The sequence below is a fragment of the Rhincodon typus genome, chromosome 3 (assembly GCF_021869965.1).
Source record: "Rhincodon typus isolate 14 chromosome 3, sRhiTyp1.1, whole genome shotgun sequence".
NCBI lineage: Eukaryota > Metazoa > Chordata > Chondrichthyes > Orectolobiformes > Rhincodontidae > Rhincodon > Rhincodon typus.
In genome coordinates, this window is record NC_063334.1 from 10,369,538 (window position 1) to 10,390,872 (window position 21,335).

At 41.0% G+C, this 21,335-nt stretch overlaps 1 protein-coding gene across 1 annotated transcript in view; it reads left to right on the top strand.

Moving 5' to 3' along the window:
• Positions 1 to 3,171: 3,171 nt before the first annotated feature.
• LOC109912114 (fibrillin-2-like) overlaps positions 3,172 to 21,335 on the top strand; it is a 152,909-nt gene continuing 134,745 nt past the window's right edge. Inside the window, exons 1-6 of the mRNA XM_048595128.1 lie at positions 3,172 to 3,292; positions 11,009 to 11,134; positions 14,135 to 14,257; positions 16,620 to 16,742; positions 18,397 to 18,549; positions 20,786 to 20,839. Of these exons, the coding sequence (XP_048451085.1) occupies positions 14,161 to 14,257; positions 16,620 to 16,742; positions 18,397 to 18,549; positions 20,786 to 20,839 (427 nt within the window). The 5' untranslated portion in view covers positions 3,172 to 3,292; positions 11,009 to 11,134; positions 14,135 to 14,160. The remainder of the gene's footprint in view (positions 3,293 to 11,008; positions 11,135 to 14,134; positions 14,258 to 16,619; positions 16,743 to 18,396; positions 18,550 to 20,785; positions 20,840 to 21,335) is intronic.

The window sequence follows — 21,335 nt, forward strand, 5'->3', positions numbered from 1 at the left end:
AGGATGGACATGTCGTCTGAGGAATGGGAGGGGGAGTTGAAATGGTTTGCGACTGGGAGGTGCAGTTGTTTATTGCGAACCAAGCGTAGGTGTTCTGCAAAGCGGTCCCCAAATCTTCACTTGGTTTCCCCGATGTAGAGGAGGCCATAACGGGAACAGCAGATGCAGTATACCACATTAGCAGATGTGCAGGTGAACATCTGCTTGATGTGGAAAGTCTTCTTGGGGCCTGGGATGGGGGTGAGGGGGAAGGTGTAGGGGCAGGTGTAGCACTTCCTGCGGTTGCAGGGCAAAGTGCCGGGTGTGGTGTGGCTGGAGGGGAGTCTGGAGCGGACAAGGGAGTCACGGAGAGAGTGGTCCCTCCGGAAAGCAGATAAGGGTGGGGAGGGAAAAATGTCTTTGATGGTGGGGTCGGATTGCAGATGGCGGAAGTGTCGGAGGATGATGCGTTGGATCCGGAGGTTGGTGGGGTGGTACGTGAAGACGAGGGGGATTCTCTTTTGGTTGTTATTGCGGGGAGGGGGTGTGAGGGATGAGTTGCGGGAAATGCGGGAGACACTGTCGAGGGTGTTCTCAATCACTGAGAGGGGGAAGTTGCGGTCCTTGAAAAACGAGGACATCTGAGATGGGAGCAGATGCGGCGGAGGCGAAGGAATTGGGAATAGGGATGGCATTTTTGCAGGAAGGTGGGTGGGAGGAGGTGTATTCTAGGTAGCTGCGGGAGTCCCAAGATGACTTTCTACATCAAGCAGATGTTCACCTGCACATCTGCCAAAGTGGTATACTGCATCCGCTGTTCCCGTTGTGGCCTCCTCTACATCGGGGAAACCAAGCGGAGGCTTGGCGACCGCTTTGCAGAACACTTACACTCGGTTCGCACTAAACAACTGCACCTCCCAGTCGCGAACCATTTCAACTCCCCCTCCCATTCCTCAGACGACATGTCCATCCTAGGCCTCCTGCAGTGCCACAACGATGCTACCCGAAGGTTGCCGGAACAGCAACTCATATTCCGCTTGGGCACCCTGCAGCCCAATGGTATCAATGTGGACTTCACAAGCTTCAAAATCTCCCCTCCCCCTATCGCATCCCAAGACCAGGCCCAGCTCTTCCCCGCCTTCCTAACCTCCCTTCCTATCCCCTCCTCCCACCTCAAGCCCCATCCGCATCTCCTCCCTGCTAACCTCATCCCGCCCCCTTGACCTGTCCATCCTCCCTGGACTGACCTATCCCCTCCCTAACTCCCCACCTACACTCACCTTTGCTGGCTCCATCCCCGCCTCTTTGACCTGTCTGTCTCATCTCCACCTATCTTCTCCTCTATCCATCTTCTCTCCGCCTCCCCCTCTCTCCCTGTTTACTTCAGAACCCCCTTCCCCTCCCCCATTTTTGAAGAAGGGTGTAGGCTCGAAACGTCAGCCTTCCTGCTCCTCTGATGCTGCTTGGTCTGCTGTCTTCATCCAGTTCTACACCTTGTTATCTCCAGTTGGAGGGATATGGGCCAAAGGTAGGCAGAAGGGTTTAGTTTAACTTGGCATCATGGTTCTGCACAACATCATGAGCCGAAGGGTCAGTTTCTGTGCTGTACAGCTTTAGGTTCTATATCCTATGTCCATGAAAGCCAATACAAAACTTTTATATCTGTCAAATCACTTAATCATTATCAAAATGATTAAACCTTTTCATAACACTGCACCAAAGGCAGCCAATTCTTTACTAACTTCTTTAAGGTATCAATCAAACTCTGAATTTCAGGTCACTTGCTGAGATAAATATTTAACGTGGAAAGTAGCCCAACATTACCAGTGACACAACAGCCTGAAGGATAATATCAGCAAATAGGTATTGTAATTGATGGAGCAAATCGATAGATCAAATCTCACTGATATAGGCAGCCTTTTTAAAACTTTTAATGGGCTGGGGATTGAAATAATCTCATAGTCTGAGGTTCTCTATCTAACCCTGGCACAAAGTTAGAAATCACACAACACCAGGTTATAGTCCAAAAGGTTTATTTGAAATCACAAGTTTTTGGAGCGTAGACCCTTCTTCAGGTGAAGTTAGAAAGAAGCACACAGAACACAGAATTTATAAGTAAAAGGTGAAAGGATCACACAACTGATGAGGATGTATTAAACAAACACAAGATGCTGTTGAATCTTTAATCAGTTAGAAGGTTTTAATTGATTAATATGTATATGTAAAGCTCTGAATTTCTTTCAAGTCACTGCCCTGAGAGAACTAAACAAGGCCTTACACATAACATGCATTGTCTGACCTAAAATGTCACCTCTTCTTTATACTGATAAAACCTTTAGTTCTCTCAGGGCAATCACTTGAAAGAAATTTGGGGATTTACATATACATATTAATCAATTAAAACCTTCTCACTGATTAAAAATTTAATAACATCTTAGATTTCTTTAATATATCCTCATCAATTGTATGACCCTTTGATCTTTTACTAATAAATTCTGTGTTCTGTGTGCTTCTTTCTCACTTCACCTGACAAAGGGGTTACACTCCAAAAGCTTGTGTTTTCAAATAAAACTGTTGGACCTTCACCTGGTGTCGTGTGATTTCTGAACTTGCCCACCCCAGTCCAACACTGGCACCGCCACACCATAAGACCGGCTCAGGTATACTTGTTTTTAATAAAGATGGAGTAAATTAGTGCAGATGCTGGAATCTGTACTGAAAACCAAAAATGCTGGAAATCACAGCAGGTCAGGCAGCATCCGTGAAGAGAAAAGAGCAAGCTAACATTTTGAGTCTGGATGACTGTTCATCAGAGATGAAGATGTCTTTAATAAAGTCTGGCATTTCTTTAATGATGGATCTTTTGCAAGTAGGAATTTGCAGGTCTGTGATTTGCAGATGATTGAATTAAATGTTTAATGAGCATACTAAGCTTTAAATGGAAATTTATATGACAGAGAACAAGAAATGAATTTTCACAATTTTAATTCGAATGAAAAGTAGTTGTAAATGAAATAAAAATGCAGAAGAAATCAATAAACATGAATTGAGAATTACTAGAAATGAATTAGAGTACAAAATGTTTTAATATTGTAACATGGGTAAATGTTTAATTGGAAGAGGGTCAACTGATATATCTATGGAATTTGATTGCCTGAAATATCATTAATGTTTTATGCATTCGTCTGTGTAGATGTTGATGAGTGTACATCAAGCCCCTGTACAAATGGTGACTGTATCAACACTCCAGGCTCTTACCACTGTAAATGCCACACTGGATTCCAGGGCACTCCCACTAAGCAAGCCTGCATTGGTAAGTGATAAAAACAAAAATAGCAATAAATCTCAATGAAAATAGACATTGCTGAAAATATAATGTTGGTAATGCAGTATTTGCGAAAAGATAAGTTTTTGTTTCAGATACCAGCAGAATTTACCACACAATATTCGCATTTTTAACAATTTCATTTTGTTTCTGAATTAGTTATTATTTTGCAGAACTTTGCATACACCTCTTACAATCAAGAATAAAGCTTTCTTTTCTGTAGTGATTGTAATGAGGTCAGCCAGGTGGACGTCATAGAATATGAGTTCCCTGATTGGACTAGATTAACATCCCTAATCAGGGAGCCCTGGCTGTCAGATAATAACAGGAGTGTCAGACATCCTGTTCACTTTGAGAGTTGGGTCTGAGGGAGCTGGATCAGTGTCAAGGACTCTCCATGTGTAAATAAAAGGTGACTTGGTGATGGGATACTGGCCTCTGAGGACTTATTTCGTCTTCATTCACAACATTCACTAGACAGCTATATATTGTAGCAAATTTATGTCATTAAAGATCATTAAGAGTTGAATTCTGTCCACCTTCTGCAAGACACAAGTGAGGAGTGTGATGGAATACTCCCCCCTTTGCTTGGATGGGTGCAGCTCCAAAAAAATTCAAGAAACTTGACATCGTTGAGGACAAAGTAAAAACCGAAAGAACTGCGGATGCTGTAAATCAAGAACAAAAACAGAAATTGCTGGAAAGGCTCAGCAGGTCTGGTAGTATCTGTGAAGAAAAATCAGAGTTAATGTTTTGGACTGGTGACCCTTACTCAGAGCCCAAAATGCTAACTCTGATTTTTTTCTTCACAGATACTACCAGACCTGCAAAGCCTTTCCAGCAACTTCTGTTTCTGTATCATCCAGGACAAAGCAGCCCACTAGATTGGCACCACATCTACAAGCATCCACTCCCTCCACCACCAATGCTCAGTAGCAGCAGTGTGTAGTATCTACAAGATGCACTGCAGAAATTCACCCAGGATCCTTAGACAGCACCTTCCGAACCCATGACCACTTCCATCTAGAAGGATAAGGGCAGCAGATACATGGCAATGCCACATCCTGAAGGTTCCCCACCAAACCACTTATCATCCTGACTTGGAAATACATCACCGTTCCTTCACTGCCACATGTAACATCTTGGAATTCCCTCCCAAAGGGCATTGTGGGTCAATACACAGCAGGTGAACTGCAGCAGTTCAAGAAGGCAGCTCACCACCACCTTCTCAAGGGCAACTAGGGACCACTAAATGCTGACCAGCCAGCAACACCCATATCCTACAAAAATTAGTAAATAAAAGAGTTACTTGTTCTGTTGGTTCAATGCTTTGAGTGCTCATGACTAAATACAAATTCTGTTTCTAAATTTATGATGTAAGTGACCAGGGCAATCCAACTTTAATTGCTCATTTTGTTATCCCAGTTTATTTAAGATGGATTTAGATTTCAAAAGTATCTCTTGTCTGGGGAATAACCAACCTAAAATTCATTCTTCTAAATGGTTTCCAGTCTCCTTTGTAAGAGGTGGTTGCATGTGGATGTCGGGTTTGGTAAGATAAAGTTCACCTGCAATGATGAAACCATCTATCCACAACCCAGAACTGGTGGACACATTTCCCCAGCAGGTCTATTGAATCAGGCAGTGAGGAGTTAGAGTCCCACATAGCTAATATTTTGTGGCTTAGCGTGTATTAAATCATCCAGGATTTCTACTATTCTTCCTTTGTGCTGTTAAGTGGCCAAGCATAGATTAAACAGAATCCATGTCAGGTTATTTAACAGAAGTAATAATAATCACTGGACAAGATACAGAAAATTATCAACACTTTTGAAGAGAAATTAGTGGTATAAAAGGAATTAAAAATAGCCACTTAAGTAGTGATACGAAACCCTATTGGCAATGTGAATCAGTAATCAAATATTGGTTATGGTTGTTCAGATAGTAAACAAATGAAGAGAATATTCAGCTAAAATCTGTCAAAATATTTTTTATTTAAAATCCCTTCTTACCCTTGGTCATTATTTTCCTCCGATGTTAGATTGTCCCGTTTATTCCACAGCCAAGTGTATGACATGTCATCTTTTGGAAATACTTCAATCACTTCAACTCTTAAGATGACCACTCATGTTTCTTCTCTTCTCTGCTCACAGACTTGTGGAAAAATTACATCAATGATTAGCAAAGCTAATTTATATTCATACTTTGTTTTCTGCAGAGCAGAGTTACAGAAACTTTTTGTGGGCTGCATTTCTGTTTACCATGAAGCCTTCAGGCCACATGTAGGCCTGGACAATCCATTGGCATTGCCCTGTTATTCAAGCACAAATGGGCACCCAAGGGTTCAATATAGCAGGTGCTACCTGCAGGAGCTCTTTCATGTCAGAAATAAAGCCTGACCTAAATGAAGTTGCTATGTAGGCAACCAGGAAATTGTACAAAAAGCATGTTTAAGGTTCATATCCTTTCTGTGATATTGATCTGTCCCAGCCCCTTACTTTGCTGAGCAACTCATGCTACTAATAGGCAGAAGGTTCTGAGTTAGGGGCTCATTTATGAGATCTTGGTGAGTTGTTGGTTTGGCTGCTGATTAATTTCTAGATGTGTTTTGGTCCCTTATTTGACAGAAAAGTTAATTATAACTTCCAAAAAGGAGTTGTGAGGGTCTAGGCCTGAAACGTCAGCCTTCCTGATCCTCTGATGCTGCTTGGCCTGCTGTGTTCATCCAGCCCCACACATTGTTATTGATACTTTGCTGTATTTGTAATGATTTACTGCAATTATGGGTGGTCTGGCATGATGACCTTTGCACAAGGCTGGAATTGATCAAGAGAAGCTGGGACCTATAAAGGGCACTGGGCAAGTGTCAATACGCACAGCAAGTCTTCTCAAGTTTCTCATCATATTTATTCTTGAAAGTTTGGTTCCATTAGTTATCGTAATGATCTTGCTGTTAGAAGTTACAAAATTTCCAAGAAGTAAATACACTTACTCATGAAACTTAAAACAAAAGTATTTCGGGGATTGTTAAATGAATTCTATAATTTTATTAAAGCACCTTTGAAAACATTTCAGATGCTTTCAGTGCATTGTAGAGGATACAAAAGAAGATGTTTGGCCTTCTGTGCTAAACAGATGATATAACCTTTTAAAGTCAGGTGGACGGTCAGGTCACTGCTGGACTAACGAAGAGTTTAGGAAGAGTTATCTGACCTGGTAGTGGTTATGTATTCAGTATCAATTTCATTGTCTCTTTGTTGAAAAACATTTTAGAAATCCAAGTGAAGCAAAATACCAGTAATAGAACATTCACTGAAATAATCTTGGTAGTTATGAATGCATTAGGGTGTTTAGTTCATGCTAACATAGCCAGTTTTCTTAGGCATGTCTGAGAGTCTAACTATTAGGAACACATTTGGTCATTCTGACCTTTGCATATAATAAGTTTCTGCTGGGTAAAAAACAGTTTATTGAAATGTCTGACTTTATTTAGTTTGGATTAGAAATACAACTGAACCACAGCATTTCCCCACAGTACTAGATGAGGAAAGCAATTTGGAGAGGCATATTGTGGTCTCCCACTTTATTGATGCTCAATGTGCCAATGTAAGTAAAGTGACAACATCAGAATGTGTTATTGGACAAGTTCATTATTGTTTCACACAAAGAATTTTAGTTTAGATTTTCTCAATATATACAGCCACACATGCTTGTTGCGTTGTTATAAGCCAAAGATCACCAAATCATGATTTTGAAAGCTTTTAAACAAAATGTATGAATGAATGTTTATTTTAACCATTTTAACTCCCCCTCCCACTCCCTGGGTGACATGTCCATCCTGGTCCTCCTCCAGTGTCACAATGACGCCACCCGCAAACTGGAGGAGCAGCACCTCATATTCCGCCTCGGGAACCTACAGCCCAATGGCCTAAACATGGAATTCACTAGTTTTAAAATCTCCCCAATCCCGGCCTCATCCCGTGTCCACCCTCCCTCTCATCCCCGCCGCCTTGACCTGACACAATCTGTCCATCTTCTCTCCCACCTATCCACCCCTCCCACCTCACTGACCTACCTCACCACTCCCTACCTGCATCCACCTTTCACCACCCCACCTACCTTTCCCAGCCCCACCCCTCCTCTCTATTTATTTCAGACCTTCCTTTCCCCCGCCCCATTTCTGAAGAAGGGTCCCGACCCAAAATGTCAACTTTCTTGCTCCTCTGATGCTGCCTGGCCTGCTGTGTTCCTCTAGTTCCACACTGTGTTGTCTCTGACTCCAGCATCTGCAGTTCTTGCTATCTCTGAATGAATGTTTACTTATTTTTGTTTGGTTAAAATTGAATACAAAATAACTTTGAGAAAGAAATAGGGAAGAAAAAGACCAAGAGACAAAAGAATATATATATATAAAGATGAAAGAGAAGAGTAAGAAAATGGGAGGAATTTGAAAGCAAAGGCTGTTTCTGACTGTGAAGTTGAGATTTGAAGAGGTGCAGTTTGACTGGAAATAGCAGGACGGTGGTCTAAAGTGCTCGTTTTTATGCGAGGAGTATGACAGGTAAGGTAGATGAACTTGGAGCTTGAATTAATACATCTAATTATGATGTTGAAGCTGTTACAGAGACTTGGATGTGAGAGGGACAAGACTGGCATTTTAATTAAGGATTTAGATGCTTCAGGTGAGATAGTGAGGTACATAAAAGGGGTGGGAAAGTTGCATTACTGATAATGGAGAATATCACAGCTGTGCTGAGGGACGACACCCTGGAGGGCTGATCCAGCGAGGGCCATATGGGTACAGCTCAGGAAGGGTGCAATCGCTTTGATGGGATTGTACTACAGCCCTCCCAACAACCAGTGGGTGATAGAGGAACAGATGTGGTCAGATTATGGAAGAATGTAAGAACAACAGGGTTGTTGTGGTGGGAGATTTTAACTTGCCCAATATTGACTGGGAGTCAAATAAAAACTGAAAGAACTGCGGATGCTGTAAATCAGGAACAAAAACAGAAGTTGCTGGAAAAGCTCAGTAGGTCTGGCAGCAGCTGTGAAGAAAAAATCAGAGTTAATGTTACGGGTCCAGTGACCCTTCCTCAGAACCGGACCCAAAATGTTAACTCTGATTTTTTCTTCACAGATGCTGCCAGACCTGCTGAGCTTTTCCAGAAACTTCTGTTTTTATTGACTGGGAGTCACTTAGTGCCAGGGGCTTGGATGGGGAGGGGAGTTTGTTAGGTGTGTCCAGGAGAGTTTCTTGAAACACTAGACCTGGTATTGGAGAATGAGCCCAGCCAGGTGATCAAAGTTTCAGTGGGAGAACATTTTGAGAACAGGGACCATAATTCCATAAGTTTTAAGTTACTTATGGGTAGGGTTAAGAATTGTGCTACGATGAAACTATTAAACTGGGGGAAGGGTAACCACCACAATATTAGTCAGGAACTGGGGAATGTAGATTGGAGGGTGAGGGGCAGCTGTTTGAGGGTAAACCCACATCTGTCAGGTGGGAATCTTTTGAAGCCAGTTGATTAGCGTTCAAGACTAGCACGATCCTGTGAAAGTGAAGGATAAGGATGGCAAGATTCAGGAAATTGGATGACAAGAGAAAGTGTGAGGTTAGTCAGAAAAAGAAAGGAGGCATACGCAAGGTTTAGGAAATTGAAGACAGGCAGAATCCTCGAGAATATAAAGAAAGCAGGAAATAACTTAAACTAGCAGTTAAGAAAGCTAAAACGGGCCATGAAATGACCATGGCAAACAGGATTAAGGAAACTCCCAAGGCTTTTTATACATATATAAGGAGCAAGAGGGTAGCTGGAGAAAGGGCAGGTCCTCTCATGGACAAAGGAGGTAAGGATGGTACCTCAATGTGTGCTGCCTATAAGGGCTGCCAAGAAAGGCAAAGAGGATAGTATTTGTCTTATACAGCTGTGGAATTCATATCTCGTACAGTGACAAGAGGGTCAGTAACCCTTGGTGGGTTGCACAAGGTAATAAGTTAAACAATAAGGTGACAGGAGGGAGAATGACCCAAATATTTTTTTAAAATGCACTGGAAATAATGTTCTGGAGCATTAGCTAAAATGTTTATGAACATTACGGGAATGTGGATCTTTTAAATGGCTAGCTGGAATTTGAAGAGATATGAAGCAAAAACAGAAATTACTGTGCAACTCAGCAGGTCTGGCAGCGTCTGTGGGAAGAAAGCACAGCAAATGTTTCAAGTCTGGTTACTCTTCATCAGAACTGTTCATAACTCAGAAAAACTGGTATTTGTGCAGCAGCTGAAGTTGAGGGGGTGGGGAGAAGTGAGTGGATAGGTGCAGATGGAGCCCAGAGAGAGAGATATGAAAGGGTAAACAAGGAGATAGTGGCTTGCAGGCCAGGATAGAAGAAAAGCTAATAATTGATAATAAGAGCTAAGAGTGAGAAAATGAGTAAACTGTGCTGATTGAAACCCATTTAATGTGATAATAGGCCTGGGAGTGGGTGACTGTGCTAAAAGAAACCATGTGATAACAGGACCGTGTTTAGGATGGGTAAAAAAAAACATGGAAAGATGGAATCAGGCTCTACAGTTATTGAACTCGATGTTGAGTCCGAGGGGTTGCGAGTGGAAAATGAGATATTGTTCTTTGAGCTTGTGTTGAGGTTCGCTGGAACACTGCAGCAGGCTTGCAAGAGATGTTTATCAGGGTACGTAGTGGTGTATTGAAGTGGCAGGCAACTGGAAACCTAGAGATTTTTTGCAGACAGAACATAGGTGTTCTGCAAAGTGGCTGTGCAGTCTGTGTTTCATCTTCCCAATGTGGACAAGACTGTATTATGAACAGTGAATACAGTAGACTAGATTGAGAGAAGTGCTTTCTTGGGTAGACACTCAGTGAGCTTACTTCCTTTAGATCTATATGAATGAGTAGTGCATGGAATTTCTTGACTCAATACAGAAAATGTCCCAGCATTCCCTCTTAGCATGGAGTGGCAGGGCTGGAAGCCTCCTCTCCAAGTAACAGTATCCTGAAAGAACTCATTTTATTTATTTGTGCAATATGGGTATTGCTGTTTGGCTCAGCGTTCATTGGCCATTCCTAATTGTCCTGGAGAGGGTGAGTGGCTTTCTTAAACTAAAGTCATTGGGGCGTAGGGACACCCACTGTGGTGTTCGGAAGGAAATTTCAACTAATTTCACCTCTCAGAAGAAATATCCAATGCATGCTCTGCAAAAGAGTAAGATTTGAGGGCCATATCTTAATTTATTTATACAAGGTCAGAAGTCACATGACACCAGGTTATAGGTCAATAGGTTTATTTGAAAGCACAAGCTTTCGGAGTGCTGCTCCTTCCTCAGGTGAAGCAGTGCTCTGAAAGCTTGTGTTTTCAAATAAACCTGTTGGACTGTAACCTGGTGTCATGTGATTTATGACCTTGTCCACCCCAGTCCAACACCGGCACCTCCACATCATGGCTACCATTTATTTACACAATACAAGGAACACAATGGAGGAATCTGCTGTTGTCCTTATTTACGATTTCTATGGAAGGATATATGCAGTGTCTGTGTTGTAAAAGGAAGCCACCAAGGTAGTTTCTGATAGTCTTTATACACCTTTGGAATTTAGTAAGTATATAATTTCTAGGAACTGTTACAGTTGCAACCCTCTCTTTGTGTCTTGTCATATCACTGCTTATTTCTTGTTTCAGATATTGACGAGTGTATTCAAAATGGACTTCTTTGTAAAAATGGTCGTTGTGTGAATACAGATGGTAGCTTCCAGTGTATTTGTAATGCTGGGTTCGAACTGACTCCAGATGGAAAGAATTGCATTGGTAAGAGTTATTTTAAAGCAAACACATCGACAAAGGACATGTTTTCTATCAAACACTGCTTTTGCTTGCTTGGGGTAAATATCATTACTTCACGAAGTGTTATGTTGATATTTAAGTTGAAAAAAAGGAGAAGGTTGAGCTACTAAGTGATACCAGTAAATGTGCTATGGTGTAGATGGTGTTGGAAGGAATCTAAATTATTTCCATTCTCTTTAACCATCAGCTCTGTAAACCCATCTGTACGATATTACTGTATCAAAAGCAATAATGATTTGAATCTTTACATTAATAAATGCACTTCATAAATACAAATATTTAAGGAAAGAAACATTGGTCAAGGGAGGAAGAGATTAGGACAGGTGACCAAAAGCTGAATTAAACATATCCATTATTGAAAATGTCTTGTAAAAGAGGAAAGAGAGTTAGAAAAGCACCAGGTTCAGAGAGGTCCAGAGAGCCAGCTCAATGTTAATAACGGAGCAAAAGGATTGTGCAGAAGACCAGGGTCAGAAGCCCAAAGATGCATTGGAAAATGATGATTTTAAATTGAATGCACAGGGAATCGATGTGGGTTGGCAAGGAGGGGATGAGGAGAAAGCAGGACATGTTGCAGGTGAGACTTGAACCCAGGCCTTCTGGTCCAGATTTAGGGACCATATCACTGCATCACAAGAGCCCCTAGTAGGTATGATATACTGGATTGTTTGCAACAACTCTTAGGGCTGTTGGAAATGAATCCTACAGTCCTTTGAGCTCTTATCAGTGAGAAGGACAGATTATCAAGATCCTGGGAATTCCATTACCTCCAGATTGTCCTATCAGTCAGATACCATTTGTCTTTGACAGGTATGACTATCCCTTCAGCTTTAGGTCATGTACAGGTACAGCATGTGATTGGGAAGGCAAATGGAATGTTGCTGCTTACTGTAGGGGGAATAGAATATCAGGAACAGAGTATCGACTGCAACGGCACAAGGTTTTGCTGAGACTGCATCTGGAGAGGGTCTCCTGAACTGAAAACTAAATGCCTAATTGCTTTCGAAGCAGTTCAGAGAAGATTCGCTTGACTCATTCCTGGGATGAAGAGTTTATCTTACAGTGTTGAAAAGATTAAGCCTGTATCCATCACAGTTTAGAAGAATGAAAGGTGGTCTCCGTTTTATAACAGAAATGAGGAGAAACGTTTTTCTCTCTAGGGTCTTGTGTTGAATTCCCTTCCCCAGAAGGTAATGGAGGCTGTGTCTTTAATTAATTCAAAACTGAGTTAGATAGACTTCTGATAGGCCAAGGAGTTGAGACAAAGGGGATCCACATGAGCAAATGGAGCTGAAACACAGCCTCATTGTCCATGTCTTATTGAGTAATAGAGCAGACTCAAAGGGCTAACTAATCATAGAGTCATACAGTATGGACACAGACACTTCAGCTCAACTTGTCAATGCTGGCTGGGTTTCCTAAACTGAACTGGTCTCACTTGCCTGCATTTGGCCCATATCCCTCTGAACCTTTCCTATCCATGTACCTATCCAAATGTCTTTTAAATGTTATAATTTTACTCACCTCTACCACTTCCTCTGGCAACTTGTTCCATTTACACACCACCCTTTGTGTGAAAGAGTTGCCTCTCAGGTCCCCCTTAAATCTTTCCCTTCTCACCATAAACCAATGCCCTCTAGCTTTGGACTCACCTACCCTTGGAAAAAGACTTTGGCTATTCACCTTACCTATGCCCCTTGTTATTTTATAAACCTCTATAAGATCACCCCTCTGCCTTCTACAATCCAGGAAAAAAAGTCCCAGCCAATCCAGCCTCTCCTTTTAACTCCAGCCTTCCAGTCTCGGTAACATTCTTGGAAATCTTTTTTGCACCCTTTCTAATTTAATAACATCCTTCCAACAGCAGGGCAACCAGAATTGTACACAGTACTCCAAATGTAGCCTTACCAATGCCTTGTACAGTCACAATATGACGTTCAGACCCTAGTACTCAGTGCTCTGACTGATGAAGGCAAATGTGCCAAAAGCTTTCTTCACCACTTCCGAGGAACTATGTACCCCTAGATTTCTCTGATATAACAAGGTGTAGAGCTGGATGAACACAGCAGGTCAAGCAGCATCAGAGGAGCAGGAAAGCTGACTTTTCTGAAGAAGGGTCTAGGCCTGAAACGTCAGCTTTCCTGCTCCTCTGATGCTGCTTAGCCTGCTGTGTTCACCCAGCTCTACACCTTGTTATCTCAGATTCTCCAGCATCTGCAGTTCCTACCATCTCTGAAACAATTTTAACCCCTAGATCTCTCTGTTTGACAACACTCCCCAAGGCCCTACCATTAACTGTGTAAACCCTGCTCTGGTTTGTCTTTCCAAAATGCAATACCTCACATTTATCTAAATTAAGCTCCATCTGCCATTCCTTAGCCCACTGGCCCAGTTGATCAAGATCCCATTGTACTCTTAGATAACCTTCTTCCCTGTCCACTAAACCACCAACTTTGGTGTCATCCACAAACTTACTAACTATACCTCCTATATTCTCAACCCAGTCATTTATATAAATAAATTCCTGCTCCTACGTCCTGTGTTCCTAATGGATCAAAATCTTGCCTTCAGTCAGACAATACTCCTAAACAGTTCATCCTCCAATGTTCTGCTGGGTATCATCTCAAAGCACGATTACCAACAAGAATCAAACTGATTTCCATCATTTTCATGGAAAAGCAAATTTGTGTACTAACTCTTTCTAATCTCGAACTGTCAACAAAATAATTCAAAATAATTGTGCTACTGACAACACAATAATACTTTCAACATACTCATTACATTTATTTCATAATCACATCTTGTTTAATATATTTCACAAATTTGTTAACAGTTTACATTAACCATCTCCTTGTATCACCTGTAATTTGTGATAAACTTGAGGATTGCACTCACAGGTTCAAAAGGAATGAGGCTATAATCAAACATTGCCGAGGTTTAATGATTGGTTTTTATTCTCTTCAGACCATGATGAGTGTGCAACGACCAACATGTGCCTCAATGGTATGTGCATCAATGAAGATGGAAGCTTCAAGTGCATCTGCAAACCTGGCTTTGCGCTCGCACCCAATGGGCGATATTGCATTGGTATGTAGCAGAATGAGGTAAAACTGAAACAAAGATAGAATTTACTGGAGAAACTCAGCAGGTCTGGCAGCGTCTGTGGAAAGAGAAAGCAGAGTTAGGGTTTTGGGTCCAGTGACCCTTCAACAGGATTAAGATTAAACAGTGTTGCTTCAGTTATTAATGAGATTATTTCTGAATCATGAGGACAAGTTTCAACTGTGGGCAGTCAAAAAGAATGGAAAAGAAGATCAGGCAATGTGTATAACAGACAGCTAAATCACCACTGCCTGTTTAGCACCTTCACTGAAATTTACCCTCACACAACATCACATTGGAAAGCTCATACTCAGAACATCACAGACCTCTCAGAATCTAGTGCAAGCAGCTAATCATTTTTTTTTTAAAATGAAGTTTATAATCTCTTTGGCGAAGTACCTAGGCTCCCCATGGATGAAGTCCATGATTTTCAGTTAGTATTTAGGAGCAAAGTTGTTATAGTCTAGCACTCTGCCAACATATTCTGCCTTGGTTGTTGATGGTTTCACGGTGATTTGGTGGTAGTGGGTGTTTCCTTGATTGTGCATATTGTAAATTTTTACCTGGAAGTACAGCTAAAATATGCTTCATCTGCAGATTCTAAAATAATTTGGAAAAAAAAACAGCAAAAAGGTTTAAATGTGTTTATCCAGGGATAGATATCTGATCTTTATCACTGTATCTCCCGCCACTGAATCCTCTCAAGTACTGCTGTGCAGGGGAGCAAGTGTCATGGTTCTTCTGTTGCACTTCCACTGAAGTCAGGCAGGTCTACGACAGAATGGTGCAAATTAATGCCTGGATATGCTTAAATCATACAATCATAGAATCCCTACAGTGTGGGAGCAGGCCACTTGGCCCATCCAGTCCACACCGACCCTCTGAAGATCATCCCACCCAGATCCACTCCCTGTGTCCCTGCGTTTCCTATGGCCAATCCACCTAACCTGCACATCTTTGGACTGTGGAATGAAATCAGAGCATCCAAAGGAAACCCACACAAACGGGCAGAATGTGCAACCTCCACACAACAGTCACCCAAAGTTGAAATTGAACCCAGGTCCCTGGCACTGAGGCAGCAGTGTTAACCACTGAGCCACTGTGCTGCTCTTGGCAGTTCGTTGGGAATCTTTTGTATCCATTCAAACAAGAACATAGATCCTAGGTTTAACAACTGATCTGAAGACAGGATCCCTGACAGCCCCAGCTCTGGAATGTGAGCCTTCTATTTGTACTCAAATCCAGGAATGGCAATTAGACCCGGAACCTTGTGGTACAAATTTTACTGACAACTGACGGGAAACAATGCAACCCTTTGCCCTGAATGGCCTCAAACCAACAACCTGTTTATTAATCGACGCACTTGTTACCCATTTGCCCAACAATATGGCAGCAAAGTTGTTTAGGCTTACCAACATTAAAACTGATGCTTACACTCAAACGAGTAAGCCTTAACTTTCAGTGATAAGTTTAATTTGAATTTACAATATGGATATGACCTTCACAATGTTTAATATATATATCCTTATACGTGGAGCTGCTTGTCATTTTTACACAGTGTAACACGTCTCACACAGTAACTTTGGACTTTTGCAATTGCAATTTTGAAATTGCAATTAGTTTCACCAGTATTTTTATCACAAGTTCTATCCTGAAAGTTAAGAAGTTAAAAGTTGGTGTCCACAGCATTATAAGTATCACTTTGAAGTTGAGAGCTTTTTGATAACTGAGGATGTGTTGCTAGCAATTTTATCATTGAGATCCTTCAAGAAAGGATCTAAATAAAAGGAGTGCCATAATGGAAGACTTCATATAGGTTTAGGACATTAAGATATTCTGTCTTGTTCTTACGATGTTCCAACTGATAATTTCATAATGTATGTGGACAGTGCTTTCAAAGTTTCTGGATTTTTGTGTGCAAGGTAAAGTCACATAGTCTCACCAGATTATAGCGCTGCTGTCTGATTAGGGACGGAGAAAGTGAGAGAGAGAGAGAGAGAACTGGTGGTGGCTTAACCTAAGGGTCACTACACCTCAGGCAAGGGGAGAGATTGGGAAGCATTCATGGTAACCTCAACTGTTGTGGGAATTGAGCCCATACTGTTGGCGTCACTGCGTCACAAGTGACCATCCAGACTACTAAACTAAACCAGCCCCTTATTTTAGTCTGAGAACTTTATGAATCCAGCATTCTTAAAGAAAAGGGCGGTTAATTCATTGAGAATAAAACATCTGGAGGTTAAATAAACCATTTGTTTTTAATAGAATTAAGAGGACAGCTTTGATCATTCTGTGGCAGCTGAAATAATGATGGTGAGAATGTAATATTTTATGCTTCTTTGTTTAGACACTGATGAATGCCAAACTCCAGGCATCTGCATGAATGGTCGTTGCATCAACACCGAAGGCTCTTTCAGGTGTGAGTGCCCCCCAGGCCTCGCTGTTGGTGTGGATGGGCGGGTTTGTGTCGGTAAGAGAGATATATAATTCCAGACAGTGACCTAAAGAAAAAGGGTCATTCCTGTCATTCTTTATTAATTCTTTCACAATGTGACAGAACGTTGCATGATTCAACCCTTTGGGGAATTCAAATTACTTCTCAGAAACATCTTCAAAATCTCTTCTATTTTGGCTTAGACTCTTTGAATATAATCAGATCTACACATTCGTGGAAAAAATGCAGAACTGAAATAAATGAATTTTAAAAAAAGAATCTATTGCATTTGGTGTAAGTGATTGAAGGTTCTGGCATATTCAATATCTGCATCATTGCAGATGCATTGTGAAAAGGATTTATGTGTTGTTTACACATGGCTTGTTTTCTGTATCCTATAATACATATCAGAAAGCTTAAAACATACTTATTAAACTCTCATTCTAAATCAGTATAAAATCCTGCAAGATCATTTTAGATTTAGACTTTATTGTCACGTGCAAGTGTACAAAAGTGCATTGAAAAGTTTTCAATGTTACACACACAGTGACATCTTAGGTACAAGTACCTAGGTACAAAAACTTAAAACATGATAAAAATAAATAAGGAGCAAAGTTAAAAGTTAAACTTTATAGTCCCTCTTAGCATTATTTCAAAAAATAAAGAAATAAAGCTAAAAGTTCAACCATTGCATGTAAAGTTTTGTTAATTTTCCTGTGCATTGCCCTGCATCAGAGCTGGATACATTGCCACTGTGTCTCACAGCCTGTTGTCCCATTGAAATCCCAACACTACATTCTGCATTCAGCAGAAGGTTATTTATTTCTAGAAAGCGTTAGCTTGACACTGTGCGGCCCGAAAGCAAAGTCAACACTTAAAACAAGGGAATGTAGCAGCACTTCACAAGAATTACACCAATATTTGAAGGATGCCTTATTTTTCCCCAAAGTGTTGTACAGACCTGTAAAAGTTGAACCAGATGTCTAATAGGTACAAAAGGTCAGGCTCTTGGGAGAAACTTCAGGGGCTGTCATTTGGAATTTTACATCCTACCATTAGAATGGTTTGTTCTATTGTGAATTCACTAAAGCTTTGCTTCTCAACACACTGCTTGACTTATAATGCTTTACCTAAACTGTAAGAATAAATCCATTAAAACCCAGTGCTTGCTTTGAAAAAAAAAGACTATTTTATGTAAGTTGTTCTCATGCACTTCAATATTTCGAAGTATCGGTGCTGGCATTTCTCATGAATATTCTGCAGATTGTCATTTCTTTAAAACATCAGGAATGAGCAAGAAGAAAAATGTAATTGAAAAGTTCTGTTTAAGTGATCAGTAGTTTTGTGAGAGTTGGAGCCTTGAGATTTTTAATACTGTTAGCTCAATGGTATTTTTACTAGTATTTCACCGACAAAATGCAAAATTGCAGCTCGATAGAGTACTTTTCGTCTTTAAAAACTGTATTTACACAAGTGCTGCATGCTTGGGGGATGCTCATTTGTCCATCCAACAGTGCTGAGAGGATCCCTGCTTCACTGTGTCATAGTTGTGTCTTGACAACTAACACACTGAATAGGGCTTTGATAAACATTAAAAAAAAAAGTTTCCTGACTCAAATTCCAGACATTGTGAGCAGCATCCAAGGTCTGTGAATTCTTCTTTATAATGTGTTTTCTTTTATCGTTTTAGACACACATATGCGCAGCACGTGCTACGGAGGAATTAAGAAGGGAATATGTGTCCGTGCATTTCATGGGGCAGTGACAAAGTCCATGTGCTGTTGTGCCAGTACAGATAATGGGTTTGGAGAGCCGTGCCAACCTTGCCCAGCAAAAAGCTCAGGTACATTTTCATTCTGGCAGCATGCCAAAGCAGGAGAGTTTAAAAAGGTGGAAGCCTGATTCCAATATCTGCAAATATAATTTAAGACTACTGTATACAGTTCAATTTCATGGGAAAAGAAATTGAGCAAATGTAAAATAACCTGCCAATTCACCATACCCTGGTTTGTTCTACAGCTCAGGATTATTTTCAACTCTCGTGTCTCTCCTTGAGTCTGCGAAAACTGGCTTGTCACCTTGGCAACTTTCACAGACAGTTTTCCCTTTACATACACTGAACTGATTTAAACTAGAATGAGTAGCCTCACCCTATATTGGCACTGTGTTTTTTTTCTTTTTTAAAAAAAATTCTTATGAACAGATTATGCTGTAAATCTAGAAGTGTTGAATCCCGATCTCATTTTCACCTGAATATCTGTTTATAAAGAAATTTTTTGTGCTCATTAAATGCTGAATGAAAGTTAAATATGGTACTTCAGGGAATGCCTGTGTCCAATGTTTATCTTGTATGAAGAATACATTTTCATTTCCCAGGCAACTCATTGCTTACGCTAACATTAAGCCACTAAGAAGTATCAAGGACAAAAACAGAGCTCTGGAGAAACTCAGCAGATCTGACAGCATCTCATGGAATCCATAGAATCCCCACAGTGTGGAAACAGACCAATCTGCCCAACAAGTCCTTACTGACCCTCTGAGAACATCTGGTCCAGACTCATCCCTGCCAGCCTTTCCCTGTAACCCTGCATTTTCCCATGGCTAGTCCTCCTAATTTACACACCCCTGGACGCCACGGGCAATTTAGCATGGCCAATCCACCCTAGCCTGCACATCTTTGGACTGTGGGAGGAAACCGGAGCACCCGGAGGAAACCCACGCAGACTCGGGGAGAATGTGCAAACTCCACACAGACAGTTGCCCGAGGGTGGAATTGAACCCGGGTCCCTGGTGCTGTGAGGCAGCAGTGCTAAGTACTGAGCCATTGTGCTGCCCATCTGTTGAGAGAGAAACAGAGTTAATGTTTCGAGTCCAGTAACCCTATGTGAGAACATTCTGTTTTTGTTTCAGCTTTACAGTACATGCAGTCCTTTGTGTTTATTTAAGTATCAAAGGATTTTTCCTGAGCTCTGTGTTAGCTGGTCTAACCTCAGGGAGCAGAGGGAATGCAACAACTAACTTTAGTATCATTGTTGTACTATAGAAGGGTACACAGAATTTATAACATCTTTCACAACCTCTGGACAACCTGAAAAGTTTTGTAGCACTTTTAAATTGTAGGCATTACAGACTATAGCCTTGATTCCAATGCACAACATTGGTGCTGTGAATGTGTTGACAAAATGAAGCTATAATAATACAGACCATATAAGACCATATGACACAGCAGAACTAGGTTATTTGGACCATTGAGCTTACTCTGTCATTCAGTCATGGCTGATATGTTTCTCTACTCCATTCTCCTGCCTTCTCCCTATAACCCTTGATCCCTTTACTAATCAAGAACCTATCTACCTCTGTCTTCAATACACTCAATGATTTAGCCTCCACAGCCTTGAGCTTTGAGTTTGACCTCCACAGCCCTACAGAGTAATCAGCCTCTGGCTGAAGAAATTCTTCCTCATTTCAGTTCTAAAAGGTCATGCCTTCATTCTGAAGCTGTGCCTTTGGGTCCTAGTCTCTCCTACGAGTGGAAACATCTTCTCCATGTCCAGTTTTTCCAGGCCTCTCAGTATTCTCTAAGTTTCAATCAGATCCACCCATCTTTCTAAACTCCATCGTATACAGACCCAGAGTCCTCAACTACTGCTTAATGCTGTATAAGTATTTTGTATATATAATAATCACACATGAAGAATGACTACTTAATGTTTTTACTTGCTTCCTAGTTCCACGTACTTGATATATTTACCAGTTACCAACTTCCTCATCTGACTTTGCTGCTCATAGTTGTGATCTGCATCTACCCATTAACTTAATTCTAATTCATTGAGTGTCAGTTGTATCCAAAGAATACTTAATGAGATACCTCCATGTATTCTGCATTTAAAGTACAAATCACACATAATGATTTAATAGCATTTACATTTCTGTATGTTTTATGTATGCTATCAGAATGACCCTGTTTGAAACTGCATCTTCATTCGTAATTTTATTGTCAGGTGATCGTATGTTAATCTGGAAATTGTAAGTTTTCCAAATTCATAGTTATTAACCAACTTCTGGATCTGCTTTTACAGCTGAATTCCAGGCGCTGTGTAGCAGTGGAATTGGCATCACGGCTGATGGAAGAGGTATAATGAAAAAGCATTTTCACTTCAGAGCAAAAGAGATCTATGTTTTGCTTTATCTGGGTCTGTTGTCAGTTCATGATCCTAATTCTTGTGCAAAAGATTGCTTGGCCAAGTCTCCAAAATTTAGAACATTAGGAAGACTTGGTTTATTCCACAATTTTGTCAGATTGTTTCAGCCTTTGTTTAGAAATTTGAATTAGCCATCCTTTCAGAAAATGGTAACTACATGCAAATATCTAGAATCCTGTTTTGTTTGATGAAAACTTGTGGGAAAATGCCCATTGTTTCTGTAAGCCACACATTCCAAATCCTGAACCAACTTCCTGAAAATGGGAAAAGCCATGTTCGGGTGAGAGACTTAGGATTTCCAATTACCTCCTCTATTTTTGCCAAGCTGGAGAAGCTGGTTGTCATGGGGAAAGCCTGGACCCATGTTTCCTGGACGCATGATTTGAAAAATCCTCATAGAGACAGATAAGTTCCGATCTTAGCTCAA